This window comes from Maylandia zebra, linkage group LG16, assembly GCF_041146795.1.
Source record: "Maylandia zebra isolate NMK-2024a linkage group LG16, Mzebra_GT3a, whole genome shotgun sequence".
In the NCBI taxonomy this organism is placed as follows: Eukaryota; Metazoa; Chordata; class Actinopteri; order Cichliformes; family Cichlidae; genus Maylandia; species Maylandia zebra.
In genome coordinates this window covers 25,010,383-25,028,627 of record NC_135182.1, presented here as the reverse complement: position 1 = coordinate 25,028,627, position 18,245 = coordinate 25,010,383, and the positions used below count along the sequence as shown (strand labels likewise).

The window sequence follows — 18,245 nt, the reverse complement described above, 5'->3', positions numbered from 1 at the left end:
TTGACTGACCTGTGGGAATACTGGCTCTCTTATTTTGTGGAGGGTGTCTTATCTTGGACCTGGTGGTGGTTTACCACCAGATCACAACTTCCTGTGGTTCTGGATCAGCTGAAGTGGTCTCTGGGAAGAGCAAGCCTGTGCTTTCTTCTGTAAGAGCTAAAACTGCTGAATTGCCTTAAAAACAGTTTTTGTCCTAGACTCTTGTTTCAATTTGACCTCCTGCTGTGGCATCAAGGCCCGGATGATTGTGGCTAGTTCCTTTAATGTTAGCTAGTTGATATCTTCATCCACTGCGTCTGGTGCCATATTAGAAACAAAAAAAGTAGAAAAATTATAGTTATAAAAAGAGAAAGGTGGCTGATCACTGCACTGCCACCATGTGTGAGTCGTGTAGTAGGTTTTGGAACAGGGCTTTATTTCCACTCCCCAAATAAAATACTTTTTCCAAAGTCAAGTATAGTTCTAGACCCTTAAAAGCGGTCAACTAAACTCAAGCTCTAATGAAGCACCAGGATACAAAATAACAAACAAACCAAGTATTGATCATTTTGGTACTGGCCAATTTAGGCAATCAAGTGGAACAAACACTGAAAACATATCCAATAACAAAGAAACAAAAACAAAAGCTTTTTTAATAGTTATTTATGTAAAAATCGCCATATTCAAAATAACTAATTCAGAAAGCAAAGAAAATCAACAACGTATTTAAGTTAAATACTCCTCTCCCCATGATGTAGCAACACTTGGTATGTCCCAATTAGCGCTTCTTGTATGTAATAGTGCTCCAGTGGCAGGTAGAAGATTGTTTGGTACCAGCAGACCTCAGAACCCAAGCGGACCCTGGCACAGCTCTGGTAAAACAAGAGAAAACCCTTTGTCTGATGTAGTTTAACGTTGTTGAGCATAAAGTTAACCAAATGTGTGCACAACAGATAGAAAGTGCATTACATTAAATACAAAAAAAAAATGGTACAAAACCTTACGTGTGCTGAATATGTTTGAAAGTGTAGTTTGTATCAGAAACTAAGGAGGCTCAGTTAGTTGTATTAAGTCTTGGTTGCTGGCTTTATATTTGTGTGGCTGCAAGTATGACCATCACGGATTGAATGATTAATGAAATTACAATGAATGTGTGCTTCTAAGAAATATATGGTGACATAGTATCACTTGAGTGCTAATGCATGAAATGTAAGCAGCACACTTTGCTCTTATGTCCTGTCAAAGAGCTGGCTATCCCACACTATTGGATTTGGGGTGATGAAATCTTTGTAGAAACTGGGTCTGGTATGAGAATGCAGTGGCTGAGCGAGAATGAACAAGGCAGCAGTATTTTCAGAGTTGTTTCTTTGTCTGACACACTGAGCCCATGCTCTAATCTAGGTTATCTGGCTGTAATCAGCTTAGCCCACTGCAACACTCGTTGCTGCTGCTGGGTGGGCACGCTGTGTAGTTTTAGTCTGCCTCTTTTCTTACTGCCATTCATGCAAACCTCTTGCAGGTGTAACAACTGAGAAGGCACGTTTCTCTCTTGTCTGGAAGATCGATCTGTGGCAATGGCTGACGGTGGGAAAATGGTTCCAATTAAGGTGTCGCCTACTGCAGACGTGTACCCTAAAAGAATAATGGAGTATATCGAAGGCTTCCTGATCTCCAAGGTAACATATGTACATCGTATATGTATACAGGTCAAATGCAGACATGTGTTGGATTGTAAACTTGACATTTCAGTGGTGCATTAACTAATTGGTTAATTATGTAACACAAATTCCAACATAATAATCAGTACATCATCTATTAAACTATATAGGTCTTGATATCGAAAACCATCGTGTATATAGTGCAAAGATGCTGCATGCTGAAGCTTGTTGACTGGCAAATTACAGTATTTAAGAAACAAAATTAAAGGGTTCTGAAAGGAAAGTCCTTTTACTTCAAACATTTGTTTGAATAATTGGACCAAAAAATGCTGGAAATAATGTGAGCCAGAATGTCAGCAAAATTAATAACCTATGTTTGGTATGTTACTTCAAAACAGCAGGCATGTGCCCTTTTTTCCCCTTCACCAGTAGTCTCTGATATGTTATGTAGTTCATGCAGGACTTAGCAGCTCTGAGAGGAACTGGCCAAAAGTACTTTCATCTATATTAATCTGTGTAGATGAACCCAGTCTTACCCAATAGAAGTTCATTAATAACATTCTTTAAAAGTCAATTTATTCTATTAACTTGCCTCTCCATTTATCTCTATTCTCTCTGCTCACTGACCTAGACATTGTTCACATCCTGCGAGCTGGGTGTGTTTGAGCTGTTATTGGGTTCAGAGCGCTCCCTGTCTGCAGCAGAGATCAGTCAGGCTGTGGGTGCGAGTCTGGATGGCACCGAGAGGCTGCTGGCTGCCTGCACTGGCATGCAGCTCCTCAATAGACACCAAGACGATGGGAAAGGTCAGCCGACACACATCAGTAATACAACTTAAGTGAGCCATGTAGCAGTTCTCATTGCTAATTGTCACTTAAGGTTGAACTAGTTTTAAATATGAATGTGGAAGAAAATTGGAATTTACAAGCCCACAATTTAACACTTGTGATCGATTATTGTAATTTATCTGTCTGGAGATTCACTTCCTACCTGAGCACCTCCCCTTCTTCAGATATCACGTCATTTCAAATATGAAGTAAAAGGGTTGCATGCATTCATTCAGTAATTTACTCCACCCCTTCTCCCACCTGTCAGTGTCTTACAGTAACACTGAGCAGGCCAGGCTCTTTCTCACGCGCTCCAGTCCTTTGTCCCTCTACCAGTCCATCCATTACCATTCCAAAACAATCTACCTCTGCTGGCACTATCTGACTGATGCCGTCAGGTCAGTACACTGAACATCACCACATCACAAGCTTAGAAATGTATCCAGTGTCCAGGTTGAGAACTGCCATCCAATTTAAATTTTATCAAAATGTTTTTTAATGATCAAACCAATTTTCTAATTTGATTTTTCTCAATACTTGACAGACCACTTGTCAAGCACTTAGTGATATTTGTTGCTTATTAGATCATTACCTTTTTAGTCTTACAGCAGTAAGCTCTTCAGTTTCTATTAAACTGCCTATTTTATGTAAAAGATTTAATCTATGCTTTATATAGTGTTAGAAAATTGAACAATGCCCGGCACACTAAAGTACTTCTATAAACATTTAACTTTGACACATGCTTGGAGTTTAAGATTTAGTTTGAGAATAAAAGCATACCAAAGTGAGTTAGCAATGAGCTGTGAGAATGTAAGTTTTGACCTGTAGCTTAAGATTGTGGGCTGGATTTCCTGTGGGTTTTTTTTTTTAAAAACATAATCCTAAAATTGATTTGATTCTCATATCCGGTGGTGGGCTGCCAGCATATTTCAGGCAGTGTGACTGAATGAACTGTTGCTGTAGTTCATCTAAAATGGTGAAAAACCATTCACTGAAGATGCCAAAGGACAAAGATACTGATCAAAATGACTAATTTGATCTTGCAGGAGCTGAACGAAGCATGTGCCACTTACCAAATTGGGATATAATCTTATGAACTGACTGTGAAATGCTCACGTATCATAGGAGTTGAATATGATTAGTAAAGTCTCATGTAACCAGATAATTGCATGTTATGGTTGTCATATAAAGTAATTCTTTCTTTGCCTTATCCCAGAGAGGGAAGAACCCAGTATGAAAAGGCTTTTGGAGTCAGTTCTGGAGACCTGTTTGAAGCAATCTACAGGTGAGAAGCTCCCTTTGTGGTAAACAGACGAAATGCACACTTTACCACATTTGCATTCCATCCATGTCTCTCCATCTTGAGCCTGTCTGTCAGTTTTGTTTTCTTTTTTCTATTTACAAAAACTATCTGGAATTCATTTGAAGGCAGGTATTGTGTGAGACAGAGGGGGAGTGGACAGGCAGTGATGTGAGGAAGCTTGGGGCAAAGAGAATGCAACCGCCATTGTCCTTTAGGACTCGTGTGTTTATAGTATCTGGTGCCCACAGTTTTAACGCTTCACCAATCTGCGGTGTTCAGGGGTCACATGCAATAAAAATTCACACTTGGTTTGCTAATAGGTTTTGAGCGGTCTCCCTGAGGCCGTGCACTGTAAATCACTGCCAGAAACAAATGGCAATAAATAAAAATATAAATAAAACATCCTTATGGCATGATTTGCAAAACTGTGACAGTTTATTTTCCATAGGACTGAAAAGCACCAAAGTAAAGAGGTCTTTAGTGTAGTGAACCTGGGCACACATTAAGCAGATATCATAAAGCTAAATTTTCTTTGTACTTGCAGTTTTTAGCGTTTTGTACTCTGAAACTGCAGCTGATATAACTGAATAAACCTCATTAACAAGGATGCATGCAAAAACCATGAAGCATATGAGAGTAAAACAATACACCTTTGTGCTGATGACTCTGCAATTGAATGTTAATTGACTGTAAATGAAAATGCCCTACATGAGAGACTTTCTGCACCTGCACACAGTTTAATGTGGAGAAGCAGTTGTTTGTCCCAGCTGATTCCCCCTGTGAATACTGTGGGTAAATTGGTAAGGGGGAAAACAACCACTGAAATCAGTGCATTCTTGGAGTGCTGCAGCAGGGAGCAGGATGATTCAAAACTGGCTGGATGAGTCACTCCTGTTTACTCGCAGCCATTTAACCAGTCATGTACTGCACCTGAATAATTTACAGCAAAGTCTCATCTAGAGCTCGAGTTCTTATACTTGAGAAAGCAGATGATTTGGAGCGAACAGGGGGTCTGGCTTTGGCTATCTGTGATACACATGCCCTTTAACAGTAAAACACTTTACTCTGAAGATGAGTTTTATTTGACTAGGAGGGTTTCAGAATCAAATTTCTTGTCTATTTGAGGATTGCATATAAAAGGAAACTATCACTGGCTGAATTTGTGCTTCTGCATGAAATTGACAGGAAATACAGATGTTGAAGCACTGAGCAAAACTGATTTCTCTAACTTGGTTATTTGAGTCCTTAATAAGATTGAGATTGTCACAAAATCATGGATTACTTGTAATGCTCTCACTGACTTGGGTTGGTTGTGGCTCCAAACATGAATGTTACCAGCAGGAAAGTTGTGCTGGTGAACAAACTATGAAGCATAATTCATAAAGCATAAGGCATCAGTTTGCCTTTTGAACTTTAATTTTGCTGCCATGATAAATGCCACTACAGTAGATCTGCAAATTGAAAATATGTGCCCCATCAGTATATTGTCTGGGCTCTAAAATGCAGACTAGCTTGCTGGAGTCCTGTGTGGAATCTGCATGTGCTGTCTGGGGATTCTGGCTTCCTCCCAGAGTCCAAAGATATGCATGCTGGAGTAACCAGTTCTGAACCTGTGTGATTGTACTTTATACTGGCTCCAGTATAATGGAAAATGGCTCGCATGTCTCCCATCAGCTGTCAGTGCAGGAATACACTGCAATAGTTTGTCAGAAAACATGACAACACTTGGTGAATCATATTTTAAACATTGCTGCTCAAACTATTCTATTGCAGCCAGGATGGCAGAGGCTGGAGCAACAGAAAGCCATTAGCTAGGTCTCCAGCAAGTGCAGAGATGATGGAGACTGGGGGATGCTGAATAATATAAGACACGTCATGCAGTTCTAATATCATGATGTGGACGAGGACAGAAAACCAGGCTAAGCACATTTTACTCAATAGAACTAGAGATGGGATGAGAGTTCAAGTAAATGTATTCCTCATGAAGGAAAACGACTGAAGATTGTCGTTGGGGGGGCATTCATCATTCTATACCCCAAATGTTTTCAAATTGAAGATGACAGTCTGCTGTTTGACCTCACAATTCATCTTTTCCCATCCAGTGCAGTCAGTGTCTGAAGCAACAATGATTCACTTTCAAAGTTACTCTTGAGGTCACTGTGTCGTCTGAAGCTGGTTTGTGCGTCAGATGGAAGTGGCTTTTGCTACCCTGAAGTTTGGATAAATTCTGTTACAAACTGGAGGCTGTTTGTATGCACAGTGCCCTCATGGCAGGGTGGAGTGCTGGTTGATGAGGTGGAGACTCCTCAGAGCAGCAGCAGTCACCACAGGCTCTTCTGTTCTGCCTCACCCTGTCTCGCACGCACACAACATGGTGTCCCCACAGGGCAAGACTTTGTACAAGAGTGTGTGTGTGTGTGTGTGTGGCAGCAAGAAGCCTCCTTTAGGCGATCGCTTGCAGAAAATGAAACTTTTCCTACAATGCATTGAGACGACGAAAGTATTACCAATGTTTCTCGTGTGTGTGTGTGTGTGTGTGTGTGTGTGTGTGTAGGTCTGATGAGGAAATGGTGAAATTTATGCAGTTAATGCACTCCATCTGGAACATCTGTGGTAAGGATGTGGTCACAGCCTTTGACCTTTCCCCCTTCAAAGTCATCTGCGACCTTGGAGGTAAGTTTTCATCAGATTTCCATAAGTCCGTCCAAGTTTGTCTTAACTGAGCAGCTGCTGGGTCAGCCGCACATTTGCAGTGTACGCATCTTTGATCTCCCCACACCTTCTGAGTCAAAGACTTCATTTACCTTTTAGTAACCATGTCTTGGATCTGATAGGATCTGGAAGAAAAAACCTGCGGGAACAACAAAGATGTTTAAACAGAGTCATTCCTTAAAAATATTAGGTCAGCTTGAATTCGAGGCAACCCGATCTCAGTTTGTATTAAACATTTATTTATTGGAATAATTTCGGCAGCTGAAAGAAGACTTGGAATGAGTTAATTGGCAACAGGTCGTTAAGATTGAAAAACTGGCCACCTTCTGTGAAGCTCAGCTAGGATGCTCCTTTATACTCTGTTTTGCAAAGAATTACATTTGCAAACTGGAAAAATCTCAGACTATTCCTCAATGTCAAGACTTTGAACATCTACAGTATAACAGAACCAGCATCTGGGTTAATCTCCTCACAGGCCAAAACTTGGTATTTGTTAGCTGCGATGGTGGTTTAAGTTCTTAGAGCCTGATTTGGCTTATTTGCTGGCATTTTCTGAGTCATACTTGTTAAAATCTGTAATTCTCCTTGGAAAAATATGAATGAAAGAGAAACCATCTGGCTTATCAGCACTCTTTTCAAATGCCTTCATCTGTGATGATATGAGGGTGGATTAGTATCTGTACTATTGGTAACTTCCAAATCTGGAAAATGAGAATCTGTGCTGAAAAGCAGATGCGCTCCTTAAGAGGTCTTTCAGGGAAGGCCTTCTACATTTCAGTAAGATGATGCCAGACCACATTTTCAATCTATTACAACATCAGTGCAGTGCAGTGCCTACCAAAACACTTGACTCATTAAACAAAATGCAGATTTCCAGGGTTAGGCAGCTAGAATCTCATTCCAGACAAGACTGGAACAAATATTTTTACACTTTACACACCATCTAACATTTTGGTGGATTGTATTTAACTTGATTCTACAGGTATGGAGACACATGACAAATGTATATCCTATTACCCCTATCACAAGAAGTTCCCCACAAACTAGAATTGGGCATAAGCCAGTAAATACAATTGTAACAACTGTTGAACTGAACAGCTTGTGTGCCTTTTTTAAAAAATATATGTGAAACTAGACGCTGCTCACAGCAGTCACCTGTCTTTGGATACTTGAAAGGAAGCTTTCTTCACTGTTCTGCGTGTACTGCTTTAAGTCAGATTTATTCATAGCGTCTTTTGAATAGCAGGTTTCTTACAAAATGCTTTACAAGGAGAGCAAATGGCACAATGAATAAACTTTGAGGGAGAGAAATACTGAACAAACACAATAAGAACAGAGCTTGTAAAGCTATGCAGGAAAGCCAACCAACAATGGAGCAGATCAAAAAGAAGCATGGAGGAACAAATAAAAGGGTAGTCACAGGAGTTTTCTTCTATCCTAAAAATACTATGACTAAAAGCTGGAAAAGGCTTTTGTCTGAGATATTGAGTCTGTTGCCATCATGTGAATCAAGCTGAGCTAGGAGGTCAGTGTATTCTCAGCTCTGTACTTGTACTGGGTGATATTACAATGCACCAATTGAATTCAGGTGGCTCTGCCCACTGACAATGTGGTGCTTGCATTAAAATGTTGATGCTTATCCCTGAAAGTCCAGTATTCATGTTTAAGAGAATCTGCGCTGTACAAACTGGGTGAACTACTAAACAGACACTGAACGCATACTGACCTTTAGTTCACTGAGAACAGATGCAGCATCTACTTTGACTATCGCTGTACCACAGGTGGCTGCATTGTAGCACCACTACTGACCACATAGGGGTGCTGTGAAGCCAATAAAAGAACAACTTCTCCCACATGGAACCCTACATGTGTACAGTGTTTTACCCACCCCTCTGTGGCTTTTTCAGCATGGGCTTGTATGTTCATGCTTATGCATGATGCTGCATCCCTGAAAAGTGTGTGCTTGGGGAAATAGTAGGAGCCTCAAGGGCACGACTGCAGCATCCCATCTAGACAGTCTCACACAGCATCTGTTGTGTCTGTGCACACCTGCTGCTCAGGAGCTCTTTCTGTCCAGCACTCTGTCAACTAGTTGATTTGGTTTGGATTACAAACCACTGTGTGCACATCTCTGGAAAGAGCCTTCCCTGGGTTTATTTACATTGATTTTAATGTGACATTTAATGGCAATTTAAAAGGCATGTTTTTGTTTAAAATGGATGATCAACTTAAAGGTTACAACCACTGTTAAACCTCTAAAATGTAAACTGCCATCTAGGCAAGACATCTCTCTATATATCCCCCCCCAAGGGAATCTCTCTAATGAGAGACTTGCAGAATAAGGTTTTAAGAAACACTATTATAAACAGTAATGAAAATTATGACAAAACTAGGAAAGGAACAAAAACAAGCCCACCATAGCTTGTTAGTGTTTGCAGTTTACAGCTGTTGAAATGTCTGCTTCTAGGCTATGCCACTAATGTATGAAACATATCAGGAGGTAGTCGCAGCAAAAAAGAAAGCAAGTTATATTTTCATCTTTATATGTGGCCAAGTTAACTAAATCAAATTCAGTGGGCTGACAAATTAGCCCAATTGTGGGAATTGGTTTGCATGTATACATTTGGGCATTTGTGCTGATCTGAAACTGGTTTGGTAGTGCTGGCTCTGATTGTAGACAGGACATTCAAAAGTAGCCAAATCTTTGTGGGGGAAACATCATTTTCTACTCTGCTGTGGGGATATGAATGTTAAGTCACATGTCTTCACTATAAACGACATGTGAGCTGTGTCCCAAACCCTGACAACATTCAAAGTGAATGAGGTTCATTTGGTCTATTAGACGTAACTAAATTTGACTCCTAGGTAAACGCCTACAAAAAACTAATTGTTTCCTTTTGATCAATGGTAACTGCATAACAAGCAAACTGAAACCTTTCAAGCTACTTTCATGTTAATCAATTTGTTTCTCTGCAAATGCATTTTAAGACATCAGAATATGGACAGGGTGTTTTAATGTTAGACTGCAAACAAAATCTCAAAGTATTAAGGAAATGCCACTTAAAGCAGCAGTGTCATTCTGATGACTTTCCTGAAATTAAATTGGTTCATCCATAAATTTGAGGCAACTCCAAATGACAGGCGGTCAAATATTTGCATCTTAAGGCCAATATATCCTCACCTCCAACCCCTAGCATGGCGCCACTTCAATCTGCACACTCGTCAATATGCATCTCTCTGGGGTGTATTAGGCCTTCCCCAAAGGAAATCCTCTTCAGCTCCATTCCCCAGCTTGAAAAAGACCTTCTGGTTTATAAAGGAAAAATGTAATTATGCTGAAGCTTGTTCTGAAAGCTGCTCCAGAGCAACAGAGGCATTACTTGACTGTTCACAGGCTGAGCAGTACTGCCCATTGTGAGGTATGTGCAAAATAAAGTTGCCCCTTCTGTGACTGCATTGGATGCAGATGTAGTCAACAATATCCAGCTGACACAATACTGCTGGGGTGCAAACCAGAATGAGTTTGGATTTAAACTGTCCAATGAACAAAACTCCATGAGAATAAAATCCTAATTCTTTATGATTTTTATTTAAATGACCATGTGGATAAAAATTCAGGAAACTTGCACTCATGACATTGACTAGTTTAAAATGCAGCAATAACTGTTGCATTGCTATAATCTGAAACCGTCATCAAAGGATTTCATTAACAAACTGAGACAGTCGGGTCAGCTGGGGAGGACTCCAACAGCATATTGTGTTTGGGTTTTGCTTCCCCTTGTTGCTCTTTGATTTTTCTCCTCTACTGACCCCTGTTTGATGTGAGCCAAATATGGTATTAGGTGGGTGTTTGTAGGGGCTATAGAAAGCTGTCTAAGAATACAATATAGCAGCAACAGCTCACACTAGGAGGAAGGCTCTACAGGGCTAGATGGTTTGGCATATATGCCCACAAACACCAGCCGGAGTCTGATTGCCTTTGTAGGTTTGTGTAAAGTGAAATCCTTTGATCCTGTATTCTACCTCACTGTCTCACTCTGTCTCATTCATACAGTCTAACTTTCTCTTGCCCAATCAATCTTTCCATATCGGTCACTCTGAATTTTTAAATTCAGTTTGCTTTATGAGGCATAATTGATGGTAATGATGCTGCCAAAGCCTGAAGTTGAAGGATTCATATTTTCACATTTAGTCATTGTTTCCACCCATGTGCACGTTTGTTCATTTCCTCAATTCAAAGCCTCTTCCCATCTCATAAAGTCTGATTTTCAGTCAAGGTTCTCAGAGGAACACTAATGGCTTCTTTTGAACTCCTAAATGCTAATGTCATGTTAAAATGCACACCGAGGATGCCTGCATGCTCATGTGTAGCTGATCTAAAAATTTGCTTGCTCATCATATCCTCACTGGTGGAAGGGTTTGACCTACTAATGGCACTAAAGGAAAAGTTGGACTGTCACCAAAGTGGAAAACAAAGTAATCCTCTATGCACTTGAAACATTTGTTTATCCAGTCTAAAGAGACTTCAATGATGAAATGAACTGCTGTGGAATTTGTGCACTGACTGTTGCTTGAGAGAACAGGCAGCTTTCATAGCTAAAAATGATTTCAAATGAATTCCAGCATAAAGGTTGATATTCAGAAGTCTAATCAGACTAAAACTGATTAGTCAAATCAAGTAACTTGTTCTGCTCTGCTTTATTGGCATGAATGTTAGCTGAACCATATTCCCAAAGCCACCGCATACAAATCATGCAAATAACCAGATTCTACCTGAAAGCATCTGTTCCGCTTGTATGACTGCACTTTTGAGTGATGCAGTCCTTTTAATGAAGACTGCATTCATTGTGCTGCAACTAACGGTAATTCTCCCTCTCCAGGCTGCAGTGGGGCATTAGCCAAGCACTGCACGTCAGCCTACCCAGAATGCACTGTGACAATCTTTGACCTTCCCAAGGTGGTGCACATGTCCAAGGAACACTTTATCAAGGAGGATGACCAGAGGATAAGCTTTCATGAAGGTAACACCATTATTACTTGGCAAAACCCCTGATGGATGCAGGAATAAGTCTCAATATAACATGTGTTTCTGTTATGTTTTTCTTTCCCTTTTCTTCTCAATAGACTGGTGTCTATAACATAATTCACATGTTATTGACAAGCAGTCTACATTTGGATACACTCTGAGCTCTTGTGTTTACATGTGGTTTTAAAAGGACTCATTATCTCAGTTCTGCTGCATTTTGATAAGATCTAAATATGCAAATTACATAAACAGAGCAAGGGGTTGTCAACAAAACTGGCTGATACTAAGGTTATGGAAATTAAAGACAGGAGCTATGTGACCATCCCAATGAAATGGCAATGAGGGCTTTGTGTAGATAAAACTTTTTCTTCAGTTCTTACCCAAAAGACATCAGTGAACTATTTCATTTTTCTAGTTGACATGTTTCCTTGTTCACAAAACATGGATTCTAATTTGAATATTTTTTCATGATTCTGTTTGAGTGACTTTTGCGAAAACGAATTCTCCAGCTTTTTTTTTAGAAAATAGTTGAAGGTAAACAAAAGCAGACATTTGGTTGTTTTTCAGCAAGTTGACTTCACCTGCATAATATCCAGCTCGGTATCCATGTCGGCCAACTCTAAATATACACTCACTGGCTACTTTGTTGGGTACACATGGGAGGCTGTGGTGTTTCAGTGATGCTTAGTTGGTACTAAAGGGCCCAAAGGGTGTCAAGCAAATATCTCATACACATGACATCAGTCTGAACCACTGATCCAAAGCAGGATTCAATTTTATTTATACAGCGCCAAATCACAACAACAGTCGCCTCAAGGTGCTTTATATTATAAGGTAGACTCTACAATAATGCAGAGGAACCCCCCCCCCCCCAAATCATATGACCCCTATGAGCAAGCACTTTGGTGACAGTGAGAAGGGAAAACTCCCTTTTAACAGGAAGAAACCTCTGGCAGAACCAGGCTCAGGGAGGGGCCGATGCCTGCGGCGAAGCGTTTGGGGGGGAGAGAGAAGGAAGACAGGATAATAGATATGCTGTGGAAGAGAGCCAGCGATTAATAAAAAGTGTGATTCAGTGCAGAGAGGTCTTGAATCATAGGATGGGTTCATGCTTTCATGTTTACCAAGTTCTGTGCCTACCCTTCACAGTAGATCAGCATTTTTGGAATGCTCAAACCAGCCTGTTTGACACAAATGGCTGCTGCATTCAAATCCTTTCTCCAACATTTCTGATGTTTGAACTTCAGCAGGGACAATGTCTAATTGGATAAAAGCATTAAGTTGTGATTGGCTGTCTAGAGATTTAACAAATAGCTGAACAGGTGTACCTAACAAAATGCCCAGTAAGTCTGAACCATATTGGCCTGTAATGCCTGTCATTACTGCAAAATGTCTTAAAATCACTGATCTCAAAACAAGCAGAATGAGAATTTTGATGTCATCAAATGAGTCTGCCATTCTCCCAGAGTTTGTGTGGCATGCTGGAAAACATTGGGTAGAATACTAATTGATTTTTTTTTTTTTTTTAACTTCCTGCTTCCTTTTTTAATGTATATTGTTACCTTCAGCACAGCAGCTATTGTAAGGCAGAGCGCAGGTTTGCAGCAGATGGCAATCTTAAACCCAGACACAAAACTGCTTCCTGCTGTTTTCCTAGCCATCATGGTGTTGAGCACAATGGAAGCTGTGACATGGCCTTTTTAGGAGTGTTGGCCTCAGTGTGCTTTATTTCATAACTTGCAAATATGCCGACACTCTTACAATGGGCATAGAAAAAAAATAGTTACTGCTTGCACACTGATATTACAGAAACGGTGCTGTGTTGGCAGGAAAATAATTTTTCCCTGATAACTATCAGCACAAGACAGCAGCTGGAGATATGCTCTAGTAATTTTTAGGTTGCATGCATTTTATAACGGACATAATCCTTTAGTAGTAATTAGGTTTGAGAATGTAAACCACTAAACGAATCATGTCTTACTACTTGAAGGCTTGTCAACAGAATTATTAATTACATGGAATAATTAAATCAAAGGGAAGCACTCTGCCTAGTTTGAGTCACTAACTTGACATGCTCGTTCCACCAACACGTATCAAATGTACACTTTTAATCATGGCCGCTCTGTTTACATTTCTGCTGCATGTCTAGATGCATATGGCTCACGTGTTCAGGAGAATCCTTTCCACTTTAGCATTGACTTATAGGGTTAAATTCAGAGCCTAGAACTCCCATTCACATAATCTATTCATCAGAACTGGATGACTGAAATGCAGCTGTGTCTTAGGAATTCAATGGAGGGAGTTTTAAAATGTTTATATGGATGGATGTGTTTTTTCTTTCTTTCTCAGGGGACTTCTTCAAAGACTCTCTACCAGAAGCTGAACTCTATATTCTGGCAAGAATCCTCCATGACTGGACAGACGAACGCTGCGTAGAGCTACTCCAGAGAATCTATAAAGCCTGCAAACCAGGTCTGAGCATATCTGAGTGTGAAAGGGATGAGCGCCTTTTTTTTTTTTTTTTTTTTTCTTCTCATCTGCTTGAAATGAGAGCAGATTGTATCCCACAATGCAGCTGATCCCAGAGAAATCTGTCCTTCTGACTCTGATCAAAGTCAGACACAAAGCAGCCGACTCTATCACAGAGCAGAGAGGGCAGCAAAAGAAAAATGAGAAAGTCGGGATGGTGAATAGTGTCACAGTGCCAGCTTACAGAAGGAAGTGGGGTTTAAAAGCAGACCTGGGCTCAGATTTGGCTTATGCCAGTCATTAACCATAATCATCATCTGAAAGGTGGCCTGATGTAGCAACACCTAGTAGGGATCATCACATTGGATCGATTGGTTTAACGTGTGTGGTTATTTTGTTTTTTGGTTTTGCAAACCTGTCTCCAAGCTTTGCCAGGACACTTTATTTAAAGGGGGAAAGAACTGAAGCAGGTATTTTTATCCCTGCTATAGGAGGTGCTGTGCTGGTGGTGGAGGCGCTGCTCAGTGAGGATGGTTCTGGCCCGCTTACAGCTCAGCTTTACTCCCTGAACATGCTGGTGCAGACGGAGGGCAGAGAGAGGACAGATGTTCAGTATGCTGCCCTGTTGACTGCTGCCGGATTCACCAACATCCGGCACTGCCTCACTGGGAAGATCTATGATGCGGTGCTGGGACACAAAAAGGCATAAGATGAAGAAAAATGGATGCTGTACCAGGAGTGAAGCCTCACTCCTGGGGGGGGGGAAATCACATCCCTTTCCTGTGTTTTCACTTTTCCCATGAAATTTCAAAATGAATAAATTCTTCAGCATGACTACAGCGTCGCATTTCTGATTGCATAATCAAAGGTTTGACTCTAGATATTTAAACTAATGTCCTTGTTTTGGACATTAATCTGTATGACAGGAAATTTCATCAAGTTTCTTAGAAAGAACAAAAGGTGCCCTGCATGCCACTAGTAAGGACCATAAAGAAGCTGAAAAGGTCTCAGAAACAAAGCTAAGGCTTGTCTCCAAATTGGAAACTTTATCTTCAGATTAAACAGTCTGGAGATATAGTCTCATTTTAAATCCTGTCTCTATTCAGCGCTCCCAGTGAAAATCTTAAGATCTTCAGCTCTGCCTCCCTTTTGTCACTCCCTCCAAACCACACATCATAGCAGGGGTGTCTATCATCTTGCAAACCTTCCCTTTCACCTTTGTTGCCATTCTTTCACAGATCACCCTTGACACTCATCTTCACCCACTACATCCTGCCTGTACTCTTTACCTGTTGCATTGTCATTGACACTAGGTATTTAAACGCCTTCCCCACCTCTTGCTTCAACTGAGCCATCTTTTTTTTTTTTTTTTCTTTCCCCAGCGTATACCTCCACTTTTTCCATCTGCTCCCTACCCTTATGTCATCTGTGAATGTCAAAGCTGATGGAGAGTCTTACCTAACCTCTGCTTTTAACCTGATATATCCCCCCTAAGATTTTACTTTCCTAAAACCTTAAATTGTATTTAAGGTAATCTAGATATTGTGCTTTATGAATAAAATCCAGTGAGCTTTAAAGCAAGCTGTAGCAGCAGATACTAGAACTGGTAAAACTAAACAGTCCGATCTAGCAAAGTAGACTTGTTAAGCTGAAACTGTTCACTTTTTAAAGTTATGCTATTGTAAGCATATATATCTGGAAATTAAAAATGAGGGTATAAAGGCAGTTTTGTATGTTAAGTGTCAATACATCTGATGCATTGACACTTGCATGTGTGTGTATATACTGTAGTTCTCTCCCAAAGTATTTATATAAAAAGAAAAAATGCTGACTTCCGGTGGCTCGTAGCACCGCATGGCCGCATAGAGTGACCTCCGGCACCAACCGTGTGTTTCCCCGACTCGAGAGCTGTATTAGGGCTACATTGCCATTTTTCGACTCAAGAATGAGTGGGGATAAATCTAAAAAGGGAGGATACGGGCTACGAAACATTCTTGACTGTGAAATGGAGAAGGACGCCGCGGCTAGTGAGGCAAGCCTCGCATCGGGACAAGATGGCGACCGAGGTGAAGGTCTGGGTTGGCTTCGGGATGCTGTGAGTAGCGTACTGGTGGCCGAAATGGCTACATTGCGAACCGAATTGAAGAGTGACTTCAAAGCATTCGGTACGGAATTTCGGGAGGATGTAAAGAAGCAAATGGCCGAACTCTCTAAGGAATTGAATCAAAGATTACACGAGATGGCGGATCAGGTGGAGGAGATGACTGGTCGGCTAAAGCACGTCGAGGACAACATGGCTGACTCGGAACGCTGGGACATTTGTGTTAGGGATACACTTGTGCAGCTGTTGGAAAATCAACGGGCGCTTCAGGAAAAGGTGTCCAATATGGAGGGCCGCGCTAGACGCAAGAACATCCGGATCTACGGCGTACCGGAAAACTCGAAGGGCTCGTCGGTGACTACCTTTGTTGAAAATCTGATCAAAGAACACCTAGGCGAAGATTTCGGCCCGGACCGTGCTCTCGGCATTGAGCGCGCACACCGCGCGTTGGGACCGAAACCACCCCCGAACGCCCCACCACGCTCAATAATAGTGCGCTTCCTCCGGTTCTCTGTTAAAGAAGAGATTCTCCGCACGGCGTGGAACAAAGGGGTGCATATCCAAAACAAACGGGTGTATTTCGATCATGACTACTCTCTGGAAGTGCAGAAAAGGAGACGGGAATATATCCCAGTTAAGAAGGCTTTGAAGGACAACGGGATCCGTTTCCAGACACCACTAAGTAAGATGCGAGTGTTTTATGCGTCAGGCAATGTCCTATATAATACCGCGAGCCAAGCTGCCGAGGATTTAAGAAAGCGGGGAATAGCCGTGGGTAAGATCACCAACAGGATGACAGAGGACACGATAAAGCAGCTACTTCCTTGGGAAACGCAGACAGCACACTGCGGGGGCGGCTTCCAGCAGCACGTGCGGGAAAAACTCCAAGCATTCCGGAGGGAGCAAGAAAAAGTGTCAGCAGACGAGTGAACAGCTGATGGCGGGACAACGGTGAGATAGCTGGCGGTAGAGTTTTGATAATCTAACCGCAGGAACACTGACTTTCGTATCCTTCAGAATTCATATTTCTTTAGGTTGGTGCCTACGGACATGGTTAGAACCACCACGTTATGTCTAGTAGCGATAAGAGACTGTTTCGTTTATTTTTTTGGCTTTTTTGTCGGTCACTCCCCTCTTGTCGGATGAGGGGCCCCACCCTGTGGCCAGTCCCCTCAATGTCAAAGGATACTGTTATATCCTTTGTATTGGAAGCTCCTGTTAATGTTTTGTGTGTTTGCTGTTCAGTGAGTTCTGGTTGTGATGTTCTGAGGTCTGGGTTGATTATGTTGTATTCCACATATCCACTTGATGGCTTATAATTTCTATAAAATGCTGTCACTAAATGTAAATGGCCTGAATAGCCCTATTAAAAGAAGCAAATTAATTGCCAAATTGAAAAAGGAGACAGACTTGGCATATTGGCAAGAAACTCATCTAGATAATGCAGAACATGAGAAATTAAAAAAGATGGGTTTCAGACATACATTTTATTCATCGTATAGGGCCGGGAAAAAACGAGTAGCTATCCTTATCTCAAATAAAATAAAATTTGAACATATATCTACTATAAGTGATAAGGAAGGTCGGTTTGTTTTAGTAAAAGGTAGAATAGAGAATAAGACGGTCACACTATTAAATGTCTATGCACCCCCAGGAAGCAACGCAAGCTTCTTTAAGAAGATATTTGATTTGATCTCTAAGGAAACGGTGGGAACTCTTATTTGTGCAGGAGATTTTAATTTACTGTTAAATCCCAGATTAGACTCAAATAATAGGGACAGGAAAAGCACGTCTGCAGGGAAACGGGTTAAAGGAATGTTAACGGAATTAGGGCTTATTGACGTGTGGCGATCTATCCATGGGTCAGCGTCAGGATTCACTTTTTACTCTGCTCGACACTCAGTGTATTCGAGGATAGATTACTGTTTTATGTTTAATAGGGATTTACACAGGATAAAAGATTGCAGAATAGGTCCAAGAGATGTCTCTGACCACAGTGGACTTTATATAATTGCGTGGTCAACCATGATTAATAAGAAAAAGTCACAAGAATTGTTACAACTGCAGAATAGATTAATGGCCTTGGAACAGTCAGGTCTAAAGGATAAAAATACTACAGTAACCCACCAGATCAGACAGATTAAGCAGGAGATAGATAAGATATTGAGCG

General features: G+C 41.0%; 1 protein-coding gene across 1 annotated transcript; it reads left to right on the top strand.

Moving 5' to 3' along the window:
* Positions 1-742: 742 nt before the first annotated feature.
* asmt (acetylserotonin O-methyltransferase) lies at positions 743-14,808 on the top strand. Its single transcript, XM_004555536.6, has 9 exons — positions 743-854; positions 1,499-1,655; positions 2,269-2,443; positions 2,733-2,862; positions 3,681-3,749; positions 6,322-6,440; positions 11,360-11,500; positions 13,855-13,977; positions 14,466-14,808. The coding sequence occupies exons 2-9, from the start codon at positions 1,554-1,556 to the stop codon at positions 14,681-14,683; spliced, it is 1,077 nt and encodes a 358-aa protein (XP_004555593.1). The 5' UTR covers positions 743-854; positions 1,499-1,553; the 3' UTR covers positions 14,684-14,808.
* The last annotated feature ends 3,437 nt before the right edge of the window (positions 14,809-18,245 follow it).